The 25888-nt window shown below is 33.4% G+C and overlaps 1 protein-coding gene across 5 annotated transcripts in view; it reads right to left on the reverse strand.

The window, feature by feature from the left end:
• Positions 1-25888, reverse strand: part of trc (Serine/threonine-protein kinase tricornered) — a 188593-nt gene that overhangs the window by 2385 nt on the left and 160320 nt on the right. For all 5 annotated transcript variants that reach the window (XM_090383881.1, XM_090383880.1, XM_090383882.1 and 2 more), the window contains 7 exons: positions 23435-23558; positions 20466-20620; positions 18772-18874; positions 12766-12827; positions 12498-12615; positions 9616-9838; positions 1715-1803 (listed from right to left, as the gene is read on the reverse strand). In XM_090383881.1, the coding sequence (XP_090240007.1) occupies positions 1715-1803; positions 9616-9838; positions 12498-12615; positions 12766-12827; positions 18772-18874; positions 20466-20620; positions 23435-23558 (874 nt within the window). The remainder of the gene's footprint in view (positions 1-1714; positions 1804-9615; positions 9839-12497; positions 12616-12765; positions 12828-18771; positions 18875-20465; positions 20621-23434; positions 23559-25888) is intronic.

Genomic DNA, 25888 nt, shown 5'->3' on the forward strand with positions numbered 1-25888 from the left:
CATGTAACAATTGAAAAATTAGTCATATCTTATACTGAATTCAACTTTCTTTGTGTTTTTTAATAAAAGGAATTAAAATATGTTAGCATAATATTTAATTGATGTTTTATTAATTTTATGGCAAAAAGACATCTGGCCTGTAATAACTTACACTTTTTTTCTAATATGATCTGTGAGGAACGTATCAAAATCCCCACCCTCTTGTCCCTATATTCTTGAAAGGTGGATTTACAAGGTGCAGTGCAGTGCGGTGGTCCACAAAGCTGTGGGGACCCTGGAACAATTAATGTTGGTCCAAGGATCCATTTTTAAGGCCTGTAAAAATGTGTATCAAGGTTCCCATACTACCTAAATCTGGCAATGTCTACAAGTCCCTCGCAAGTACTAGGATTGTTATAATCATCATCCTATGGCACCGGGTGGAAAAGGCCTGGGTTTGAATCCTGTCATTGATACAAAGAATTTTTGGCCTTTTCACAATGTGGCTGAGTTAATCAGTTTCAGGTGAGGCACTTACTAAAGGACACATATGGTTTTTGATCCTAGAAAAAAACGCAGGTTTATCACCAAGCAAACATGCAATTTTAGACAAAATACACAGATGCCTTGTAACGACATTTGATTTGGCACTTAGCATACATCTTATATCCACAAGATCCACCCATGTGATTTATAGATGGGAGCTGGACAGTAACTAAATTTTGAAAGAGGATGGTTGCAGGATAGATGTGCAAAAATTTGCTTTTAGGCAGAATATGGTTGTGGAAGTGAGTAACTTGAATAAATTTAAAAATTACACAAATTATTAGAGGAAGTAGAGAGATGAGGCAGAATTTTTTTTTTTTTTGGTTGATTCTGTATTTGATGGTTGATGCATGCAGATGGTTGATTCTGTATTTGATGGTTGATGCATGCAAATTTTTTCCCCTTTCTTTTATCATTATATAATTGATTTGGTATTTTCTACATCCCCTGGAATTTTTCAAGTGCCTCCTTTTATGATTCCTAAACTATAAATTTATTACTAGTATTTTATTTTTCCTCACAAATACAACCACTTTCTCCTCCTTTCTGTCCTTCTTAATCCACTGTCTCCCACAAAATTTGCAATTCTTCTTCTTCTTCCCCCCAACTACATTCCAACTCCTTTGTAACTACCAAATAAAAATTATTTTTTCCCTCTCATCCATTACATCTATTTCCTCTCTGTTATATTCTAACTTTGACATATATACCTGCACCATCATCTTATCTCTAGATTCTGCTTTTATTCTCACAACCATTATCCTATCATTAACATATTCAATCTTTTCCACACATTCCCTTAATTCAAGGCTATTTTAGCACCATTTCCTCTCTCTCTCTTCCCAAATATAAAATTAATTCCATCATATTAACTGAAGAATTTCTGAATTTATAATGGAATTAAACAGACATTAAGATAGAGAAAAGATTTCCTGAGAATATCCAAAACCACATTTGAATGAAGGGTTTGTGAACTGTTTTTAATTCCAATGTAAACATATAAATGCAATTAAAATCAGTCTACTTTGAATTAATGCAGAACAAATATAAATTATTCACTATTTCTACTTCTTTGACAAGCAAATCCTTTCTAATGGTTTATCTTCTGACTGTTAAATCAATATACAGTTGTACTGGATGTACAGTTTCATATCTCGGATGTTTTTACAATGGCAGACTATGTACTTACGGATTTTTAAATCAACGTCTGGGAATTCATCAAAATTCGATGTATCATCAATACTCTTAACTTCTACTGCAATTGCTGCTGGCCTTTCCCTATAATATAATAAAAATGAAAAGTATGTTAATTTGCAGGAAGAAATTCTTTATTTAAAATTAAGGAAAAAGATAAGAGTGTGAAATAAATACAAAGAAAAGAAAAAAAACAACACAACTACACCTGAAATTGTTTAACTATAGTCATGAGAAAATACCTTTAAGAAATTCTAAGTTATCTACAGATGAATACTTTTAGAAATTTGGTACATAAGTGACAAATAGTACGCTATTTATAGTGCAAACTTCATTGTGTTGCCTTTTGGACAGCGCTTACTCAAGGACATATGCTTGCAGGGACTACCTTGTCTCCTCTGCAGCTGGAGCTTTCAAAGGGTTCAAAATAATATTTCTACTACCAGCATCTCTAAAAATCAATGATTTTTAGAGATGCTGGTAGTTCTTCCAAGTACACGAGAGCAGCATTTTATAGTGAGGGCTTATCTGTAATTTTCACAGAGCTAATACCTGTTCAGAAGGAAAATAACACCAAGAACAAAAGTGCATATTTAATATTTTGGATGCAGTGACAGATTTTATGCCAAGGAATACTGCAGTTTAAAATAATTCCAAGCAGACAAATCTATTCTTGTCGGCATAAATAATATTTTTTATTATTTTGTGGGAAACGAGGTAGGAACAGCTTTCAGAAAAATTAAAGCTAATAAAAAGTTATGCGTCCTGTCTCCCACTGGACAATATTCTGATACTGATAGAAATGAGTAATGCAAATTTTGGTATTTGTAAGTGTTTGTGCAGTGCAAAGCAGTATCTTTAGCAAAACTATGGACAGAATTTCTAGTGAACAGTTGTGAGAGCGAAAAACATGCAAAACAAAAAAAAATAATAATAAAATAAAAAATACTGGATGAAAGAACAGTATTTAACAACACAACTGCAAAAGGCAGATGGGAGACCAGGGGACTGCTTAAGCCTTTATGCCAAACCCATAGCTGTAACTTTTGGCTTTCAAAAAGCTGGAGATTGAGTAACTGTAAGCAAGAGAAAAATAGAAAAAAAAAAAAAAAAAAAAAAATAGAGAGGAGCTTTTTTGCAAAGGGTAGACATTCACAAAAAAAGAGGAGATTTTGCAAGAAGGAGCAGGAAGTTTTTTAAAGTCTATACTTCTCTAGAAATTAAATTTCACTGACAATATACACATTTTATATTAAAATCCAGTATAGGGTTGTTTATCAGTAGAGTATGCTTTCAAATGTTAGCTTACCTGGGGTTTTTCTGTGGATTCCTGTTTGAATTGTCTGCCAGATGTTAAATGATTATGACTGCTTCAAGAAAGATACTGTTGCAGATTTTGCTCATCAAAAACTCAGTTTTTTTTTTCTTTATCACATTAAACAGTATTATGAGGAATTTTTAAAATTCCAAGCATGATTTGGGATACTTCACTGTATTTTAAGCTTCTCTGTACACTTGCAAGGTCTCCAAACCAAAGACCACTGTACATTAAAATTGTTTCTTCGGAAATACCCTAAACAACAGCTGTGATTTCACCTTCCAGATCTTCAATGGTATATGGATTATTCCTAGACAACTGTCCTTCAAAAATCCTCACATTAAATAATCAGAGATTCAGAACCATCAAGTATTGTGGCTAAGACCATATTGTCTAAGATATTAATTAGAGATGACCCTATCACTAAATTATTCCAAAATAAAATAGTAGAACCTATTTTTTATCATTTTGAACAATCTCATCTGTACAATTAGCCTGAACTTCTTTTACTAAACTCAAAATTGTTGAGCTTTCCAGACCTTCCTGCTACCAGCTTTCACTTTAAACTCATGGTGCACTGTAACAAAAAACTGCCAGTTTGAAAAACTTTTTTGTGTAGTGTGTACTTCATCATACTTACAGAATTTTCCCACTAGGATGCATCACTAGTTAGTAAATAGACTCCCATGTCTCACATGTCTAAAACACTAAATTCACCAATACATAAAAAAATACAGATTTCAAAACTGTTGCATTTTTTTTCTTAATGACCCGATATAGTTGTTACTGCTAAATAAAAAAGGTATGCAAGTACCACATTTACAAAAAAAAAAAATTAAACATTATAAAAAAAGCTTCATTTTAGAAATAATTATTTTATAGGCAAATTTCATTGCAAACTCTTATGGAATAATTCCTTCAGGCACATTAGAAAACTGCTCAGACTGAATTTAAAATAACAAAAAAATTGAAGACATTCGTTTTATTCAAATAAAGCAGTCTTTAATTTATATATATATAAAAAATTACCATATTAACTATGCCAAACTGTTTGTTTTGAAATACAATCTTTCAATAAATCAACAGGATTATTGAAAAACAAATGATGTGTTAGCAGAATTTGAAATGGAAATAAACTAATCTATTTGCCATGACTTTTATTGATAAGAACACAGAAAATAATTTGGGTGGTTTACAATTATTAAAAATTAAAATTAATAATGATAAAGAAGAGGAAGTTCAAATTCTTAACAGTAAATAAACTGAATTTAAGACAGTTAACCTATGACTTAATAAGAAGCAATATTAGAAAACTATTGATAATTAGCAATGTAAAACCTGATGCCAGTTCTTACCAGATGCATTAATCAATCTGATATAATACATTCATTGAACAACTTCAAACAGCTAAGTGACTACTAGAGGACCTGATGGCCACACAGAAACAATTGAAATATGCATAGTAATTTTATTTAAAATGTTTGTACTATGTTCTGTACATAATATATTATGAACTGGTACCTCCATCCCTACAAGCCAGATAAATGGGCTTTTACTCTATTCCCTATAACAGATGCCAAATTCTTAGATGTAGCTAACCATTTGAATTTGAAAGTGTCTGCAATTCTGCCCAGACACGATAGGAGGGAGTATATGATGAGAGCCTGGTCGATCAATTTGGCCCTGGAAAGATTGTGCAAGGCTCAAGGGGTAGAATTTTTTTCAGCCTGGACTGTACTTGTTAACAGGAGAGACTGCTTCTACAGGGATGGGATACACTTAAATAGAAAGGGTGCAAGAATATTTGCTGATGCTATCGGAAAACTGCTAGCTTGGGGGGATACAAAGACGAATAGATTAACAGTAGCCACTGGCAGAGGTGAAAGAGATTCTTGCACTGCTTCTATTGGAATGAGCAGAAGCCTGAAAAACAAGATTCAGGATATTTCAGAGACTGCTGGGATTCATTGCGGTACACGTAAACACATGGGTTGTGTTAAGGTAGCTAAGAATAGAAATAGCTGCACGTATACTTGCATGTACACCAATGCTAGGAGTTTAGTAAATAAATTTGATGAATTTGAGGTATTGCTCAAAACATCAAAGGCAGATATTGTTGGGATATCAGAGACTTGGTGTCACACATAAGGAATGCAGAACAGGAATTTGGGGAGTACGTCTACAGAAAGGATAGACAGGATAGGAAGGGAGGAGGGGTTATGCTATTAGTTAAGAAATACATAAAATCCAAGGAAGTGAAGCCGGTGGACATCGCTGGACAGTGCAGTGTCGAGTCAGCTTGGTGTGACATAAGCATTGGGAGATCAAAATTGAGAGTAGGAGTGTGCTATAGGACTAATGACTTGATGAGTATAATAATAAACTGTACAGGGAAATAGTGGGCCAGTAAATCAGAGTCTTATAATGGAAGATTTTAATTTCCCAGATATTGACTGGAATTTGGGGGCTGGTCACTCACACACTAGCAAGGCTTTTGTGGATTTATTGGATGATTGTTTTCTACATCAGCATGTTCGGGAGGCAACTAGAGGGAGGAATACTCTTGATTTGATTATCAGCAGTGATTCTGCATGCATTAAGAATCTGCAGATAAATGAACCACTAGGTGGCAGTGATCACAGTGTGCTGAAGTGGGATTTACTCAAAGAGGTAACTACCATTAGCGGTAAAGGAAAGGGTTATTGCTTTCGTAAAGGCGACTACGATGGACTGAGACAATATTTAAATTCTATACAGTGGGACCAACTGATGATGTTACCAACAGCAAATGCAAAATGGGAAGCATTCAAAGAACTTATCTTGGAAGCTACTAGGCTTTACATACCAACTAAGAAATATTGTTCAAGGTTTAGGCCTAAATGGATGTCAGATGAACTGATGACGCATTTGGCAGAGAAGAAACATGCATGGGATACATACAAATTAACACATGACATAGAAGCCTATGATAGATACAAGTTGATCTGTAACCAAGTTACAAAGGAGGTTAGGCAGGCGAAGGCAGAGTACGAGAAATCTTTGGCAAGGGATGCAAAGAAAAACAGCAAAGAGTTCTTTACTTATGTAAACTCTAGAAGGAAGGGGATGAATCAGATTGGTCCACTTGATATCGATGGGTCAACTGTTGATGATCCTGCTCAGGTAGCTAACAAACTAAATGAATATTTTGCATCGACATTCACACATGAGGAGTTATTTAGCGAGGGGAAAGCCAGAGGTGTATTCAACTCTAGCAGTAAGCTAGAGAATCTTGTAATATCTGAGAGTAAAGTGGAGGAGAAATTGCTGAAGATAAACACAAGAAAGGCACCCGGGGGTGGATGGGATCTATCCAGTTATATTAAAGGAGGCAGCAGAGGAAGTAAGCAAACCCTTAGCGATAATTATGAGAGCTTCCTTGGACTCGGGGGAGGTACCCACAGACTGGAGATGTGCAAATGTGACCCCAATTCACAAAGGAGGATCAAAGGCTGACACAAGCAATTATAGACCTGTTAGTTTAACTTCTGTTCCAGGAAAATTAATGGAGGCACTGGTTAAAGAAGCACTGCAGGATCATTTAGACAAGACTTCAGTTATAGCTCGGACACAGCATGGTTTTGTTAATTGGAAGTCTTGCCTGACCAATTTGATTGGATACTATGATGCAGTCAGTATGGAACTGGATGCAGGGAATAACTTGGATATTATATACTTGGATCTTAGAAAGGCTTTTGATGCTGTTGCACATGGAAGACTGCTGCACAAATTGGAGCAGTGTGACATTGGAGGCAAATTGCTGCTGTGGATAAAGGGGTGGCTGAGGGGGAGAAGACAGAGTGGTAATCAATGGACACTGCTCGTCGTGGACTCCCTCAGGGCTCGGTGTTGGGTTCATTATTGTTTTCTGTATTCATAAATGATATTGATGATGGTACATCAAGCTTAATGTCGAAGTTTGCAGACGATACAAAGGTAGGCAGGGTTGTCAAGGACACTACTGACAATATGCTGCTGCAACAGGATCTGGAAAGGTTGAACAGATGGGCTGAGAGGTGGCAAATGAAGTTTAACATTGACAAATGTAAAGTACTACACATGGGGAACAGCAACCCCAGAGCAACGTATCAACTCTGTGGTATCAACACTGACAATGGTAGAGAATGAAAGGGACCTGGGGATGGTTGTGCAGGCAGATATGAAGTTCTCTGAGCAGTGCAGATGTATTGTCAATGATATATAGGAATTTTTCTAGCAGGGATAAGGAGGTGGTTATTCCCTTGTATAAGGCAATGGTCTCGCTCGAGTATACAGTACTCTAGGTGTGCATAACAGTACACACCTAGAGTACTGTATACAGGTCTGGAGGCCTCATTTCAAGAAGGATGTAGAGCTGCTAGAACGAGTACAGAGAAGGGCAACAAGATTAGTGAATGGAACAAAGGGGTGCTCTTACGAAGAAAGGCTTAAGTTTTGCAAATTACAGTGTCTGGAGACTAGGCACCAGCGAGGTGATCTGATAGAGGTGTATAAAGCATTGAATGGTTTGAGCATGCTCAATGCTGATGGGATTCTTCCTCTCACTCAGAATAATCACCTGAGAGGGCATAAATTCAAATTGAGGAAAGACAGATGTAGGATAGACGTGCGGAAATTTGCCTTTGGCCAGCGAGTGGTTGGTTGGTGGAACAGACTTCCATCCCTTGTCGTGGAAGTTGATAGCCTAAATAAGTTTAAGGCTCAGCTGGACAGGTATTTTGAACGAACAGAGGGGTGAAGTGGTTTTTTTTTTTTTTTTTTTTTTTTTGGCTGATGCTGCATAAGCTTGCTTTCTTGCATCAAATGCCTCTACTAATGCTAATGCTAATACAGTAAAAACCCATTACTACCAGTTCTTACTAGTAAAAACAAGAAGCTCCTAACACATTCAACAAAACTAGTTTTTACTAGTAAGAAATAGAAATCACTGTGCCTCCTTGTAAACCCAAATCCAAAGTGTAACTCCTAGCATTTACTGACATTTTTAGTGCATACCTTTTAGAAAAAATTAGTTTCTTCAAAATATCAGTTAGTGGAAACCACAAGAACACTAAAATGTAATAGAGGGGAAAGTTTAACTTTAGATCAAGACTCTCACCCACGGATCTTTGCGAAAGCAAAAATGATAGCTACATCTAGCTCCACCCACTGTTTCATGCTGATTGGCTGCTAGTCAACACAGTTTTGCATTAGAGTGAATACCGTGCTGCAAGTGAGTAGAGTTTGCTGGAATTTAATAGGCTTTCATGTTTGGCTGGAAAAAGAGGTTAGGTTAGTTTGCACCACCAAATCTCAGACTTACTCTAGCAAAAAAAGTGTTGACCATAATGTAGTATGCACCATTTTTTACTTGAATCTGTCCCAAATTTGGTGGCTTAAACTAACCTGATCTTTTTTTTTTTTTTTTTTCCTCCTTCCACTAGGTGAAATGAAAATATGTTAAGAAAACTCCAAATACAAATGTAGGTGAGGTTTCCTGGCCTGTCTCTTGTATTCATTCTGGCTCTACTTGCTTGCAGAATGGCATTCATTCTAATGCAAAAGCAATGGGTGGAGCTAGATCTAGTCACTATTTGCTGTCACAAAGATGTAAGAGCCTTGAAGATTTAACCTTCCCCTCTATTACATTTTTTACAGTGTACCTGTGGTTTCTGCTAAGTGAAATTTCAAAGGAACTAGTTTTTACTAAAAGGTATGCAGCAAGAACTTTTACTAAAAATGTCAGTAAATACTAGGAGTTACACTTTGGATTTGGGTTTTAACTAGCAAATGCAGTGGTTTCTAGTAAAAATTAGTTTTGTTGAATACATTAGGAGTTCTGGTTTTTACTAGAAAAAATTGCTAGTAATGGATTTTTGGTTTTTACTGTAACACACACAGTAATCTCCTGATTTACGCAAATTCAAGTTGTGCACTTGTAAACGTATGAATCAGAATTTTTGACATTACAAATATGTCAAAAATTCTCCTTTTGATTTACAAATAAGAAAGCTCAATCTTATGCCAACCTTTGGCAACTCAACAAAGTGTCACCTTTTGAAAGTAAAATGAATAAGAATGAAATAATTTTAATGGATACTATACATACATACATTGCAACACTGTACACAGGGCCATGCTATATACAAAACCAGCTTGACTATCATTGCATAACAAGAAAACTGCACTTTGTGTGATATGCATACTGTACCAAATATATAAAGCACAGTGTAAATTTAAATGAAAAATGCATCAACAATACTCTAAAAAAGACATAAGATGTATTTGCCACATATTCTCCTATTATATCATTCATTATATGTATGCAAAAATTGCACTCAATTTATGAATTTTATTACTTTTCAGGAAAATGTGATGCTTATGTATTGAAAAATTACTATATTGAATAGTACTATACTGAATACAATATTAGTAGACTGCTATTAACAATAACAGATGTCCCCTGATAGTCCAGCTGAAAACTGAAGTAAATAATTGGGTTCACTGGTCAGTCTCAAGAATAACTATGTTATTTACACTATTATAAAAATGTGGCTTACCTGATGTGCTCCCAGTCAACCCCCTTAAAAAATGCATGTTGCTTTATTTCTTCTACACCATTATTTGCTCCTATTCTCCTCTCAGATTCACAGCAAAACCTTTGAATCAAATCACGAGCTTCATTAGAAATAGGGACTTCTGGAGGAAATACTAAGGTCTCCCTCCAATTCATAACTTTTCGATATGTTTCTTGAGGAGTCTCAGAACAAAACGGAGGATAACCTATGAAATAATATCATTCATAACATTACAGAAACAAATAAAATCTGAAATTTAAGTTTTATGCACATTAACTGAACAATGCTTTCAATCATTATTAAAGAATGGAGTTTACAATGCCATTGAGACTTCCTGATTCACCGGTCTAGTCAGATGTAACAAATAACATACCTATTATTACACACAAATTCCATAAAGAGGAACCATGTGGGCAAGTATAAAAGTATACTGTTCAGTACATATATTATTTGCTTCCTTCTTTCTTACTATATAAGCAACAGAAAGAAGGCAAAATTATTTAAGATAAAAGCAAGAAAAGAAAATAACTCAAGTGGTTATCTAGAAATATTTACATGTTATAAAAATACTTTGTGATGTTTTGAAGGATATTTTAATTGTGAATCAAAATGAGTTATAATTACTTGCTAAGGTATCTAAATAAAATAAAAAATACAGTATAAAAGCAGTCCTTGGAATGCTAGATAATAAATTTTGTGATTATTGCTTTATGACTTTAGCATTCTTATACTGTACATAAAGGAGATAATACTCCTGAAATATAACAGTTACTATTAAAATATCTATTAAAACTACAGCAGGAGCTCTAGTCAATTGTGCTCCATGCAAAGACTGAATATTTTTTAGTATGATAAATAAATTACAAATACTCCGAAACACTAATAACTAATCATTATATGAAGAATTAAATATTCCAACAGAAGTGTAAACGTTATGTTATGGCAGTGTTTCCCAAACTTTTTTAGTAACAGAACGCTTTTCATCTCACAATACATTTACAAAACACTTACAAAACACAAGTTTAGCGGGAGCCAAACAACTATTTGCTAATATTTTATTACATATAACGCACTGTGCATCAGAAGCACTTTATTTCTAACACGTGTAAAGCTGAAATTCAAATAACTGTCATCTTACTTTCGTTTTGGTCTTTTATTAGTTGGTTCCTGTTTTTTCACTTCAGATTTTTGGGGGAAAAAGGCTGCGATTGTTCATCCTCACTTTGAAGTGTGACAATATTGTGTTCATTTTCATTGGCCACAGTTGCAATACTAGAAGGACTTGCTTCTTGTTTTAAAGTTCCTTTTTTCAACCACAAATCCATGGTTATTTATTTTAATAATAATATTTCGAAATACTGATAATTATCAAAAAAAAAAATTTATACAAGAAAAATTTATAACTAATTCAAAAATTAGTTATGATATCGGTTTGCTTCCCCCTTTCCTTCAACCCATGTACTCCAGGATAAATTACATACAAATGGCATATTAGACCACTACATTGCTACTTTTTCGTAGATGTCATTACCCCTACACATACTTTTCTACACAAAGCCTGCCAAAATAAAGTGTTCCACGGTCTATTTGATTATTAGTCTATGCCAGTATCTTAATAACCGAAAAAAAAAAAAAAAAGTAATGCTAAAACTTATAATGATATAAAAGTGGTGTACACTACAAATATGCAAAACTTATTTATTTTATTTTTTAAATTATTAATTACGATTTTTTGCAGAACACAGTTTGGAAAATGATGCATTATGGGATCATTGCAAATGCCTTGACATGAAATGGCAACTAGGAAGAGTACCTAGCTAGTCTAAAGGTTATTTACCTAATTAGGCAAGTGGGAGGGGTACTTTTAGACAGGTTTTACTGTACTATTTAGAGTAAAACCTGTCTAAAGTGGCTATTCATGGGAATGTTGAAAAGTGGTTATTTTAAGCATATAGTTGCCATATCCAGAATTCTTAATTTTCATGCAGAAAGTGACTTTTAGGACTATTTTATGGACAAGAAAGAATAAAAATGTGTAACTGTATGATAAGTTAAGATATAACACTTGTATACATGACTTTTTCTGACTGAAAACTATGAGCTACACTCATAGTTTTCAGTCTACATCCAATACTATTATGACCAAATTATACATGTAACCTTCATTATACATTCAAATGGAAGCTGAACTTCCACACACCTTTTGGATGCTCACTCAGACTTGATATGCTATTTGCCATGTGGTATAATGGTTGCTGACTGACCACCCACCACCTAATATGAAAGTTCAATAAGCCTTGAAACAGCTTTCACAGCAGGCTGTGGAGTGTTCAAATGAATAGCAGATTTGGCTCTCTTTTGATGACGTACTAAATTTAAAAATGATAATAGGTAATTTCAGATTAACTAGTGGATAAAGATGCCATTTCTAAAGTGAGCATAAGCCCAAGTTCTATGGCTGTTAATGGAAGAAATAGAAAATCCTCAGACAGTACACATAAAAGCAGAAAGCAGAGAAGCACATGATTATTATGTCATGTGAAATAATTATATCCATACATAATTCAGCCTAATTTCATTTAATATTTTTCTATTATTTCCAATGGATAAAAACACTGCTTAGCATGAATTATAGAGTATTTAAAGATAGTATGAATAACTATTCTGTTTTCACAAATTATTTATTGAGAATATCATATATGCATAGGTGTACACAAACTACTGAAAATATTCCATGCTAAGCAAAATATAGTTGAAAAACTCACTTATGGAAAGCTAATCAACTTTAACTGAAAAATAACATATCTCAAAAACAATAGCCACTTGGCCAAAATGTCAATTCTGTGAAAGCAAAATTCACTTACCAATTAACATTTCATACATGATTACTCCTAAGGACCACCAATCACAAGCACTATTATAGCCAGTCTGCATAAATACTTCTGGAGCTATATAGTCTGGTGTCCCTACTGTAGAATATGCCTATAAAAATTTTAGGGCATATGTTAAATTAGTTACTTTTCAAAAATTATATAAACTATGAATTATCTGTACAACCTACTCAATATTTCCATTAAGAAAATTTATTATTTTTTTTAAAGAAAGTAAAAAAAAATAAAAGGTTATACTGACCAGCTGCCTCCTGTTCTTTTTCCAACTTTCTGCCCTTCTTTTGGAATCCATGGGATTACTGGCTGTAAAAATAACAAAATAAAGTAAATAAATAAAATATACATGTTAAGAACATAGACATGAATATTTTAAGATAAATGTAATTAAATAGATGCATATAGGTGAGGCCTATAAAATACATCTTTCTTGTAAAACAAAAATTAGCATCAGAAAAAAATGATAAAATTACTTAAAAAGTTCCACTTCAAATACTTCATCTAAGGATGTCACAAGTTCATCACTTGCATAGCAAGTGGCATGTATTCAAAAGGTTGGTCTAGTTGATAATCATAGCTACTGACAATTCTTTTCTTCATTCCCAATGAAAGAAGTATACTGATAAAAAATTAAAACTTGGTGCTTGCCCTAGAGACAAACAACTGGAAATTTGTCAGAACTCTAGTATCTAGTGACCTGTTGGGCAATACATCCCTGACTTGGGCCACAGAACTCTTGTTCAAAGAGTATTTGGTTTTATTGGGATATTCTGCTGTCAGGGAAACTGGTAACATTTTTTTTTAATAAGGATAGGTGGACTAGAACCAGGGCATGTCTTCTGGGAGCAACAAATGACATCACCAACAGATTGTCAGTTTTAAGGGAGCATTATTATTCATGTAGAAACTAATGACATTAAATGCACATGAACCAATGATTTGCTGGATAAATATAGGATCATGCTGAAAAGATGCAACAAGTTTTATCAGAATGTTTACATATCTGCAATTCTACCCAGACACAGCAGAAGGGACTATATGTCGAAAGCCTTGCAGATTAACTCAGGACACGAGGGATTCTGAAACACTTTTGGGGAGGAATTTTTATTTTTATTATAAGCATGGCCCATACTTGTAGGTAGAAGGAATCTATTTTGTAGAGATGATATTTTAACAAAGGTGTTACAAGGGTTTTTTCCAACACCACTGAGGATACCTTAAGGGTCCAGAGAAACTGCTAATGGGGGTGGACAGATGGGATAATACAGACACATATTTATCTGATGGATCAATTTATTTGATATGGATGGTTGCACACATCTCAAGAGTTACTCTTTGCTAAAATAGCCAATAGTGGCAGATGTGCTGACGGTAGTGATGTTTCAAATAAATGGGAAGCTAATGCAAGGGAATCAGCCTTAAATAACTTCAAGAGATGTGTCAGGATAAACTATAGAGGTAATGGAAGCACAAAGTCATCCAGAAATAGAGGATGATGAGCTTGACTATAATGTATAATGTATTTAGGAAGAGCACACAAAATAGAATGGGGGGGGGGAGAATCATACTTTTTATCAAACGCAGCTTGAGTATGACAAAAGCTTTCCCATATTCAGAACTTATGCATCCCAGCATAGAATCTGTATGGTGTGAAATAGATGGATGCAAAGGTAAAATGAGAGTATGAGTAAACTATGAAACAGAAGGCAATGAAGAGTACAACGAGAGACTATGTGCAAATGGAATGGCCGAGCTCATTATGGATGATTCAATTTATCCTTATTTATTGAGACTCACCACGAGGGACAAAATTTTAAAATCAATTAGTTAATTATTATTTGTTTCAGCATGTTTGACAAAATATTAAGAATATTCTAGACCTGATCATTATTCACAAACCAGATGACATCACAGGGCTCACATAACAGGAACCATTAGCAGGTAGCGATCATGCTGTCCTTAGTTGGATGATGAAGAAAGAGGTTTCAACTGTTTAAGGTAAGGGCATGAGGTGTAATTTCAGAAAGTGGACTATGACAGTTTAAGATGTTACACAGCTTCTATCAACTGGACCAATAACAGAGGAAGGGTGAATATGTTAGAATTATGGAACATAAAGCAATATGTCACAGAAGCCATGAAGATATATACCATTACAAAAATATAGCATGAGGATGCAGATAAGAATGAATAGAGAGCTGGCCAGTCAAATAGTGCAGTAAAAGATGGGTTGGGAAAGTTAAAGAATGATGAAAAGTACCGAAGCCTAAATAACAACTACAAGTTGATACACATCGGTAATAGTACCACAGAAAAGGTACAGTTAGCAAAGGCTCAGTATGAGAAAGCACTATCTAAGGTGGCAAAGAACGGGCACAAGGAGTTTTTCCCATGTGAGAATACAAATAAAATGAATTGGGATACACATCTGCGTAATGGGCTATGGAACAGTCTCAGATAACTCAACCAATGTCTCATGAATTCAACAGGTACTTTACATATCTTTACATACAAAAGAACCTCCATAATGAGGAAATACCTGTGTGAGAGACGTTGAGCAGTATGGAATTAGCGATAATGAAATTACAGATGACTGTTTATTAGAAAATCTTTCAAGCCTAAAGAAAAATAAGGCTCCTGAAGTTGATGGCATTATATCCAGTAATTTTAATGGGGGGGGAGAGAAAGAGCACTAAACGATTAAGGTTAATTATGAGAGAATCATTGCACTGAGATTTCTATGGATTGAAGAAGTGCAAATGTAGCAACAACACATAAAAAGGTATATAACTAAATATACTGCTACATAACTATTGAACACATTGTCAAGGTACAAATTTGATGGTCTGGCATCCAATGAATTAATCCTTTCTACTTGTTCTCCACGATAGTAGGTCGGTTCACTAATTGTTACTTGTTTGGAATAGTGATGATTCAAATCTCTTCACAGATGAGGAATTCTTAAAAGCCTTTTCAACTGAGGCTATAGTTAACCAATTTTAGACAGATGGAGCAGCTCTCCCAAAGTTATTCCAGGTTTTTCAGCATGCATTATATACAAATTAATTTTACTGTGAACATAAACCTGCAGAGACATAAATACATAATAAATGAAGTAATCAATGTACCAAAGACCAACCAAATTAATGGATAATACAACACAAACATCCACTTGGTGGATTAAACTCTTCTAACCACTAATATCTTCTACAGTTATGATTTAGTTACCTTAAGGCAATTTCCAAATATTTTTTTATCTGCACACAGGATACAATGATATATAGAATTGGTTAATGGATGAAAATACTGTAAGCTATTTGCATTTCTCCATTTGAAGTAGACAGCATATAAGGAAATGTGTTTATTTCCACTCAAATAAGCAGCTACTATAAATTATCATTTGCTTATTAAATGCTTTTTGCCAGTGAAAGCTGAAAATGACATCTTTATTAATGGATAACACAACAAACAAGAATGATTTAAGTTTATCTGAATGATCAGCTAAATGTCTAAAAGCATTGACCATTTTGCATTTTATGCAATCAGTCAATAAATTAACACATCTACACATCAACATTTCACAATTCTAATATATCTATAAACAAACTCAAAAATTCAACAAGTTTCTGAAAGTTGGTTTAGTGTAAGAGCAATGGTGCAATGGCATGTGCGGATGTTCTGTATGAACATTGTGTGAAACTAGATGGGAATGTCAGAAACGCAGCATGTAACATGATGTAGTAAATTACACAAAATTTTTTTATCAGTCTTAACAGTTATTAAAATGGACAGTTATTAAAACAGATTTCATTCTGATTGGATGTGCATCAGAACTGTGTGCTTATTTAAAAATAAAATAATGAAAGAGAATTCACTGTTGGTAATTCCATCGAATTTAAGTTTTTTTTTTAAATCCCCAAATATAAGTTTCAATGAACAAACAGTATCCCATATTACCATAAGTCAATATGTAGCTTCAATGAACTCTTGGCATTTTGAAATAAGAAAATTGTGAAAGCAGATACTTCAGGTTTGTTTACTACTATAAGCACAATTCATTTTTGTAGGGCTAGCAGGTTTTAAACCTGCCTAGTTAATAATACATCATCACTCACAGTAGAAGAAAATTTGCCTTCGCAATGAGTTGTCTTGTTATTGCACTACTTTAAAACAAATGACATTGCTAAATAATTTTTTTTTGTCAGTTCTTATTTCTAAGATTTATTTATTTATTTATTTAAAAATGATCACCTGTTGTCTGATGAGGGATCAAAAAATCCTGCATTAAATTGCATTAATTTCATTTTTTAAAAGCATTTTAGCATTAGCAGAGGCATATGATGCAAGAAAGCAAGCTTATGCAGCATCTCCCGAGGAAAAAAAAAAAAAAAAAAAAAATCCCATTTCACCCCTCCGTTCGTTCCAAATACCTGTCCAGCTCAGCCTTAAATTTATTTAGGCTATCAACTTCTACAACAAAGTTGTGGAAGTTGGTAGTCTAAATGTGGAAGATGGAAGTCTGTTCCACAACAGCTGACTAAAGGCAAACGTCCACACATCTATCCTACATCTTTCTTTCCTCAATTTGAATTTATGCCCTCTCAGGTGATTAGTCTGAGCAAGAGAAAGAATCCCATCAGCATTGAGCATGCTCAAACCATTCAAGGCTTTATACACCTCAATCAGATCACCTTGCAGGTGCCTAGTTTCCAGACACTGTAATTTGCAAAACTTAAGCCTTCTTTGTAAGAGCAACCCTTTGTTCCATTCACTAATCTTTTTGCCTTTCTCTGTACTCATTCCAACAGCTCTACATCCTTCTTGTAATGAGGCCTCCAGACCTGTATACAGTGCTCAAGATGTGGCCTGACCATTGCCTTATATAAGGGGATAATCACCTCCTTATCCCTGCCAAAAAAAAATTCCTATATATCATTAACAAGACACCATGAGCTACTCTTGCAGACCGTCTGCACTGCTCAGAAAACTTCATATCTGCCTGCACAATTACCCCCAAGTCCTTTTCATTCTCTACCACTGTCAGTGTAGTACCACAGAGTTGATACGTTACTCTGAGGTTACTGCTTCCCATATGTAGTACTTTACATTTGTCAATGTTAAACTTCATTTGCCACCTCTCAGTCCATCTGCTCAACTTTTCTAGACCCTGTTGCAGCAGCGTACTGTCATTAGTGTCCTTAACAACCCTGCCAACCTTCGTATCGTCTGCAAACTTGGACATTAAGCTTGATATACCATCATCAATATCATTTATAAATACAGAAAGCAACAATAGGCCCAACACTGAACCCTGAGGGACTCCACTAATAACATTAGTCCACAATGAGTAATCATTATCACTAGTGTTTGCCCATCAGTTGCACTGACAGGCAAATAGTATATGAGGCAATATGAACCCAGACTTATTCAAATGAGTGACAATTATTTTATACTATGGCGAACTGCAAGTTCAACAAACACATACATACTGTTTTGTGGTAGTCTGTTGGTTCTTGACTGTTTAATGTGTTTAAGCAGGGTCAGTTTACAATCAAGTATTGTTCCTAAAAAACAAATGCTTGATGTTGACTAATTACTGGTATTAGCTTACCATCCAGTTTCAATTTGGGATGTGGCAACTGTGAGATATAAAAACCATTGCAGTAACCAGGCAGTTAAGTTCTGCTGGCTGAAAAACCACACAAAAGGGCAAGGTAGCTCGCTCAACTTCACATAATTTCAGAAAGGCCATATAAGATTAGCTAACATTTTATAATTTTGACGTTCTTAACTTTGTATAGTTAACTAGATAAGCAAACAGTTTAATTAAATAATCACTCTCAAATCACGTGAATGGAATTAATAAATAAATTTTCTTCATTTATTTATTAATTTTTTATCAATTATTTTTTATTTGGTGCAGCAAAAGTCTGTAGTTGCACCAGCTAAAAAATAAAACAATTGATAAAAAATAATAAATAATATTAAAATTCAATATTAAGTTGAAGATTCTTTCTATGGTAATTAAATTATTTGATATTATTTATATTTAAGGTAAGATAATTCAGTGCTGAGGGAAAATGTAAAAACAATAGTAGCAGTTTCTATTTGTAAAAAAAAAAAATAATAAATAAAAATGTGATACATTTGCACCGTATAACAGTTAGAGTTGATCACAGATTTAAAATCACTAATTAAATTTACTTTAACCATTTCTTTTGAGACTATTTCAAAATAAATAAAAACTTACTAAAATCACTTGGTTTTGCTTGAGACAAATCTCTGTAAAATTCAGTTCTGTGTGACTTTTTCAGACCAGTACACAGCCCAAAATCTGAAAGCTTGATGTGGCCCTAAATTTAAATATATATATTATTACTAAAAAACAAAAGAAAAAAAATTCCAGCAGAAGTTAATGCTGGAATATAGTATAGTATTTTCATACTATAAAATACTATAGCAATATAGTATTTTATATTTTAATATCACTTATTCCACTGTGGTTTTGAAAAACTTAATGTAATAGAAAATGTTAATGTAATAAATCTCAAAATTCCTAAATGGTCTAATGTGTTTTACATAACAATACAATGCAAAACTAGAACAAGCAGATATTCACCCACCAACAACTTTCTAATTTTATTTTATTATTATTTTTTATTTTTTTAGATTTAGCTTGCCTTATGGGATTTTACATGAAAAAAAAAATAATATTAATATTTAGATAAGACTGAAACCATAAAGAAACTTAATTTGGTTATTTCAAATGATAGTTAAGAGAAAAGAATCAAAGTTCTTCAAATTCCTTATATTAATTAGAGAAATTATGATAAGAATAATTTTTTTAGCATGAATAGAAATTCACAATTGCATTCAGTCCTATAAGGCCTTGACTGCCAATGTTATTTAATTTTGTATTTCATTTCAAAAATAATTCTAATCTTATAAATACACATATTTCAACATAAAAATTACTTTTCGGTGTATTTAACTAGCAGCCAGCACTGGGAAAGGGGAAGGGGTTGATATTTGCACCATAAGTTTTTTTTTTAAATATATATTGTCACTAAACACAACAGGAAAAATTTTTATCAAACATTAATGCAGCAGCCTTGATTACTTTCAGATTACATAATTACTCAGAAACTTTATAAAAAAATGGATTAATAACAGTAAATTATATTTATAATCAGCAACTTAAAGAAAAAGACAATTTCAAAATGCCTCGAGGATGACCCCCTAGGCACCTACTCACAATTTTGTTTTGAATAACTAGGCTTAGCTATGATTTACAGTATTTAAAGTTTTGTTCAAAGTGATAAAACAAAGAAACCTTAATTCTCTTTAATGGCATAAATAATCATGCTTAGACTGTGTAGTATTCTTCAGAGAAAGTTTATTTATTGGTTTAATAATTTAAATCCAATTTTTTTTAAGTGGGGTGGGGACTGCCAAAGAGGTGTGACCAAAGTTCTTAAAGAGGGAGATTTGGTGCCACTTAATCTCTCTCACCATTATTTATTGTATTTACAAAGTTGACTTCATTGTTTATTTGTTTGTTATAAACCAAATGTCCTTTGACATAACTCTTTCCTTTCTTTGCAGTCGAAATTAAAACAAAATCCAAGAATAAAAACTTACTGACTCTTTTGACTTATAAATTAAGATAACGTACATATTTAACTGACTTATCCTAACAATGTCACACTACTTTGCATTGCACCTATCCTGAATCCCTAGCTCATATATACATACATGATATCTACATAATCCAAACCAGTTTCTTATTGTTATCAGGTTCATCTAACAGCCCCCTTGTATACATGTTAATTAACTCAGTGCTGATATACAATCATACAAACTCAATTATTTTCACTTCTTTTTTGTGAAAAAAATGATTTGTCATTCAGCACAGTATTAAAAATTTTTAACAGAACTGCTTACCCTTGCATCAAGTAATAGATTGTCAGGTTTAATATCTCTATGGATAAAACCCAACTTGTGGATGGAATCTATAGCTAATGCAGTTTCAGCTACATAGAATTGGGTACACTCTTCCGATAAGGTATCTTTCTTCATTAGTAATGTCATCATGTCTCCTGAAAAATTATTTAAAGATAATTTTGAATAAATTAATTCTAAACAAATTCACAAAATGTGTATTAATTTATTGAACAAATGAAAAATTTAAACTACTAAATATACCTATTAAATGAATAACTTCAGCAGCATTTTTTTAATTCTCATTATCTTGTTTAGACACAGCATCCACAACTTAGACAGCATTTATTAAACACAGTATTCATGCTATGTCCAAATAAGACTATCAACAAAAATGATAACCATCTTTATCTATAACATGTGATCACACTGGAGTTACGTCAAAGAATTACAAGAAAAAAAAAATTAACTACTAAGATTCATAATTAGAAAACTTTTACAAAATACTTTAAAAATGCTCCCTTAATAATCCCCACAGTAACACTAGTCTGTTCACAGAAAGATTTTGATATCTGCACAGTATTTTTTCTTCTCTTGGAATTCATGAAGGATCGATCAGGTGCAAATCCCTCCGATGTCCAGCACCTTCCCTGAGTTTCAGTTGCACATCAATGAAGTAATAAACAAGGTGGATCAAGGTAGATCCACCTTGTCCTTTCAACTTTAAGTTCTCCAAAAATTTGGATGTTCCAAGCTTATAGATCTGGGTAACATCATACATTTCTCATCCAAATATGTTGAGACTTAGTATTAGTAATGGCCATATGGTGCAAGGAAGCCAAAGGCCTATGCTGCACCGCTACAAAAAAAAAAAAAAAGGAGGGAAACGCATCCTACCTATCCTCTACTTATCCTACATGAGTAGAGGCTGGATAGTTACAATAATTACTGGAATAGGTAACTTATTCCAGTAATTTATAACTTGCTGGCTAAAATAAAACTTCCTGCAATCTAGTCTAAACATCTTCCTCCGTAACTCAAATTTATGGCCCATAGTTCTAGAATCATTTATAACCGTGAAAATTTTGTCCTCATTCATTTTACTTTTGCCTCACAGGGCCTTAAACACCTCAGCAAATCTCCTTTAAGGTGCCTAGTTTCCTAGTTTCCAAGCTGTGCAACTCAGATATTCGAAGTCTTTTGTCATATGGATGCCCTTTTTCCAATCTCACCAGGCAGTGAGATTGGAAAAAGTTAGTTACTTGTCTTTGGACCCTTTTAACTTGGCTGTTATTAACACTGTATAGGGTCTGGTAAAAAAAGAATTCTAATGGCTAAACCTAGTAAAGAAACCAATGTGTTTGTTTTAATTGTTTGTGAAAATGAGATACATTTGGTAAAATTGTGAACTGACTCCTCTAAATTCGGAAAATTTGACAAGTCCCCTCCCCAGGGTCAAAAAAAAAAAAAAACTATAAGAAGAGTCACCTGTGCAAGATCAACTACAAAATCATTTTATAGGTAATGTTTTTTTAATTAACCAAGAAAAAGTCATTTGGCATTTTCTTGGTTTGCTGGAAATGTATTTACAGCCCAAACTAACTTGTAAAGTACTATTGAGATACGATTCTATGACAGGATATGCATTGTTATTTGTATAAAGTAAAATTCAAGTTGTCTCAAAAAAAAAAAAAAAAAAAATGCAATTTTACAGTTAACGTTGTTTGATACTAAACCTTCGATGTTATCTTTGGTGGTAGAGATAAATGTGCTTACACTGAAAACTCTGCTGTTTTGATTCTGGGTTTTAATGATAACACCATAATTTGTTATCAGTGATGATACTCCCAAAATATTGTCACTTTTCATGTTCAAATTATACGTTAATGCTTTAAAGCACTGATGAATTTTAGATGAATGTTTTTAGAATTCACTGAATGCAGAATGATTAATAAAGCAAATGTCTGTGAAGAATACTGTACATTGATAGACTGCTAACGTCCAGGATATCAATGAACTTATCAATAGGTATGCATTGATTTCAGGTGTAATGATACAATGAAGCAGTTCATATTACCAGTTAGATTGGGGTGCAATATAGTCTAAGTGGCTGATGAACCTAAAACCCAACAACTTAGATTATGAGCTCTTCATAAAGTCTATGTGCTCTTCAAATATTTAACAACTTATGGGGTAATCACTAAACTGGTAACCTCACTTGAAATTTTTTGCACATTAATAGAACACAGCAATGATGTACAAAATTTCAGCTGCTAATACAAACTATAAATGGCAAAAAAAAATAATAAATAAAAAATGTAAGGTATATAATGATATAAGAAAAGGCAAGGAAACAAAACAGGAGTAAAAAGGCAAGGAACAAATGCAATCAATATGGAAGTAATATCGTAAGAAGGGAAAACTTTCTGTTGAAGAATATAATGGAAGGAAAAACCAAGGGGAAGAGGTGCAGAGGAAAACCTGCAACTAGGTGAAAAGGATGGGATCGGTGAACGTCTGGGCATGACACTTTATGATGCTGCTCGTATAGCACACGATTGATGCAGTTGGAGGAATTTGTTGGTGGCCACAATAGCTTCCCAGGGAACTATGTGACTGGAAGAAGAATATGTTGTGTGGGCTGAAAAATCCAGAATAATCATGCAACCCCTTGCACAAGAATGACTAATTCAGCTATAGTGTGAAGGAAACTTAAGAATTATTTGTTCTGATGGGAACTGAACCCAGAACTTTTCCATACAGTGTGGAAGAACTGCAGTTGTTGACAATGTTCCAGCCATGAGGGCTATTAGGATATCGTGATTTGCTGTGTTGATCAACTATGTTATTCCAACCTATATGAATTAAAATTGCAAGGCCAGTTATTTTGCAATCAGAATCTAATTAATACAAGATAATTATATCACTATAAATGCCCATATAATTTAATTTATTTTTTTTAAATGTTTTACCTCCTGGTAAAAATTCCATAATGAGATACAAGTTAATGGCATCCTGAAAACTGTAGTACATTTTCACTACCCACTGATGGTCTGCTTCTACTAAGACATCTCGTTCTGCTCTAACGTGAGCCACCTGCAATTGGATAAAATCAAAAGATAAGATACTGTTCATATATAATTTCACTAAATATTTTATATATATTCTTCACTTTATAATATGAACCAGAGCTATAATGCTCAATACATTCTACGTTGATATCAATATTTGTAAAAGAATAAGAGAAGCTTACCTCAATATGATACGTAGAACATTTCAGTATGATACTCTCCAGAAATTAAAACAAAAACAATTAAAAAATCAAAAATCTTACATTACAGTAAGAAATAATTAACAATAATTAAAAATCAAATGAGCACAATAAAAATCAATTTAGCGCAATTAAAAATTAAGTCAAAAATTAACTTAACAAAAAAATGCAAAACAATTTTCCTTCCTGAAGCTGACAATGCCTTTCGACCATATGTCGTGATCACAGAGATGAGCATGGAACTTAAATAGGGATTATTTGTCTTCGCGCATGTGCGTGAAAGGACCACAAGTTGGAGATTATATATGGCCCGCGAACATTAACCGAATTCTCGTAATTTAATTTCGATGGTTTCTGCAATTAATAGTCTCATATAATTACGTTGGACACCAAGTATTTTGGCCTCGTTAAATAAAAAAGTATGTTTTCATTAACGGCATGAAAGGCTAAAAGCATACTTTTTTTATTTAACGAGACCAAAATACTTAATGTCCAACGTAATTATATGAGACTTAATTGCAGAAACTGTCGAAATTACATGAGAATTCTGTTAATGTTTGCCGGCCATATCTAATCTCCAACTCATGGTCCTTTACGTGCATGCACGAAGACAAATAATCCCTATTTAAGTTCCATGCTCACCCCTATTCAGTAATTTTCATTCTTGTGATGACGACATATGGTCGAAAAGCATTGTCAGCTTCAGGAAGGAAAATCGTTTCGCATTTTTTCCTTAAATTAATTTTTGACTTAATTTTTAATTGCGTTAAATTGATTTTTATTGTGTTCATTTCATTTTTAATTATTGTTAATTATTTTTTACTGTAATTTAAGATTTACGATTTTTTAATTGTTTTCGTTTTAATTTCTGGAGAAATTACATATCATATTTAACTTCTCAATATGATATGTAATTTCTACATATCATATTGAGGTAAACTTCTCTTATTCTTTTACAAATAATTCTTCACTTTATGTACTATCAAATACACTGCATAATACTGTATGTACATATGTGTGCATCAGTTTAAGAGTAGAGTAATGAAGAAACTTAAAAAATGGACAGAATTATATATATATATATATATATATATATATCATATACAATTTTCTCCTGTTGCTTGCTCTTAATCCCTTTACAGAGTGAGTTCAATGAATATGTTTGGGTCCTGGGCAATGAGTTTCTGCTAGGGGGGGATGGCTCTGTGCCTCAAGTTTCTTCATGGAATTTTGAAAATTCATAAAAAAAACTTTGTACATACCACTTTTATATAATATAAAAGCACCATAGACAACTCTTAAAGGAAAACACTACAACAGCATGTAAAAGGCACCATTTCAACTGTTTCATATTGTGCTCATCCTTCACAATGAGTTACCATGTATTGCACTACCTTGAATAAGTAACGCTTCGCTAATAGAGAAGACTATTGTTACTTATTCTCATTGGGCACTACCACCCAGACGGCACCATTTCATGGCTAGTTGGCCTTTCATCAGTGGGTGGGCAGGCACCCTGGTATTGCAAACATGATAACCCAGTTGTGAAGATAATCCCACAATGTGAGAGATGCCAAAAGGTGTACGTGATAATGTTAGTGAAATGTTACTTATTCAAGGTAGTGCAATACATGGTAACTTGTTGTGAAGGATGAGCACAATATGAGATACAGTTGAAATGATGCCTTTTACACTACTATCATAGTTTTTTCCTTTAAGAGTTGTCTGTGGTGTTTTTACACCTATATTATATAGATAATTATCACTCTTAAAAATATGCCCAGTTGCACTTAGTCTTACTTAAACAATATCACTTATATATATTTTTTTTTTTTTTTTCTCTATTTTTAATTAGTTGCTCAATATCAGAATGAAATTATTTCAAAAATCAAATAAGAATTTTTTTTTAAAATTCCAAATCTTGTTGTTGCTTATTTTTTTTCTATCTTCTACATACATTAATGTATCAGTTGATTCGATTTCATCAACTACTGTATTTGGCTTTTGTAAGCCAAAATCAAACAATGGTTGACAGACACATTCCCCCCACCTGTTCCAATTTTAAAATTAATTTTCAAGTCGCCATCTAATATAAAGTATGTCTATAATTACTTAGAAACACAAATAAAAGATGGCAGCACTTAATAGAAGATTT

Source organism: Mastigoproctus giganteus, chromosome 10 (genome assembly GCF_048544385.1).
Source record: "Mastigoproctus giganteus isolate SK-2022 chromosome 10, ASM4854438v1, whole genome shotgun sequence".
In the NCBI taxonomy this organism is placed as follows: Eukaryota; Metazoa; Arthropoda; class Arachnida; order Uropygi; family Thelyphonidae; genus Mastigoproctus; species Mastigoproctus giganteus.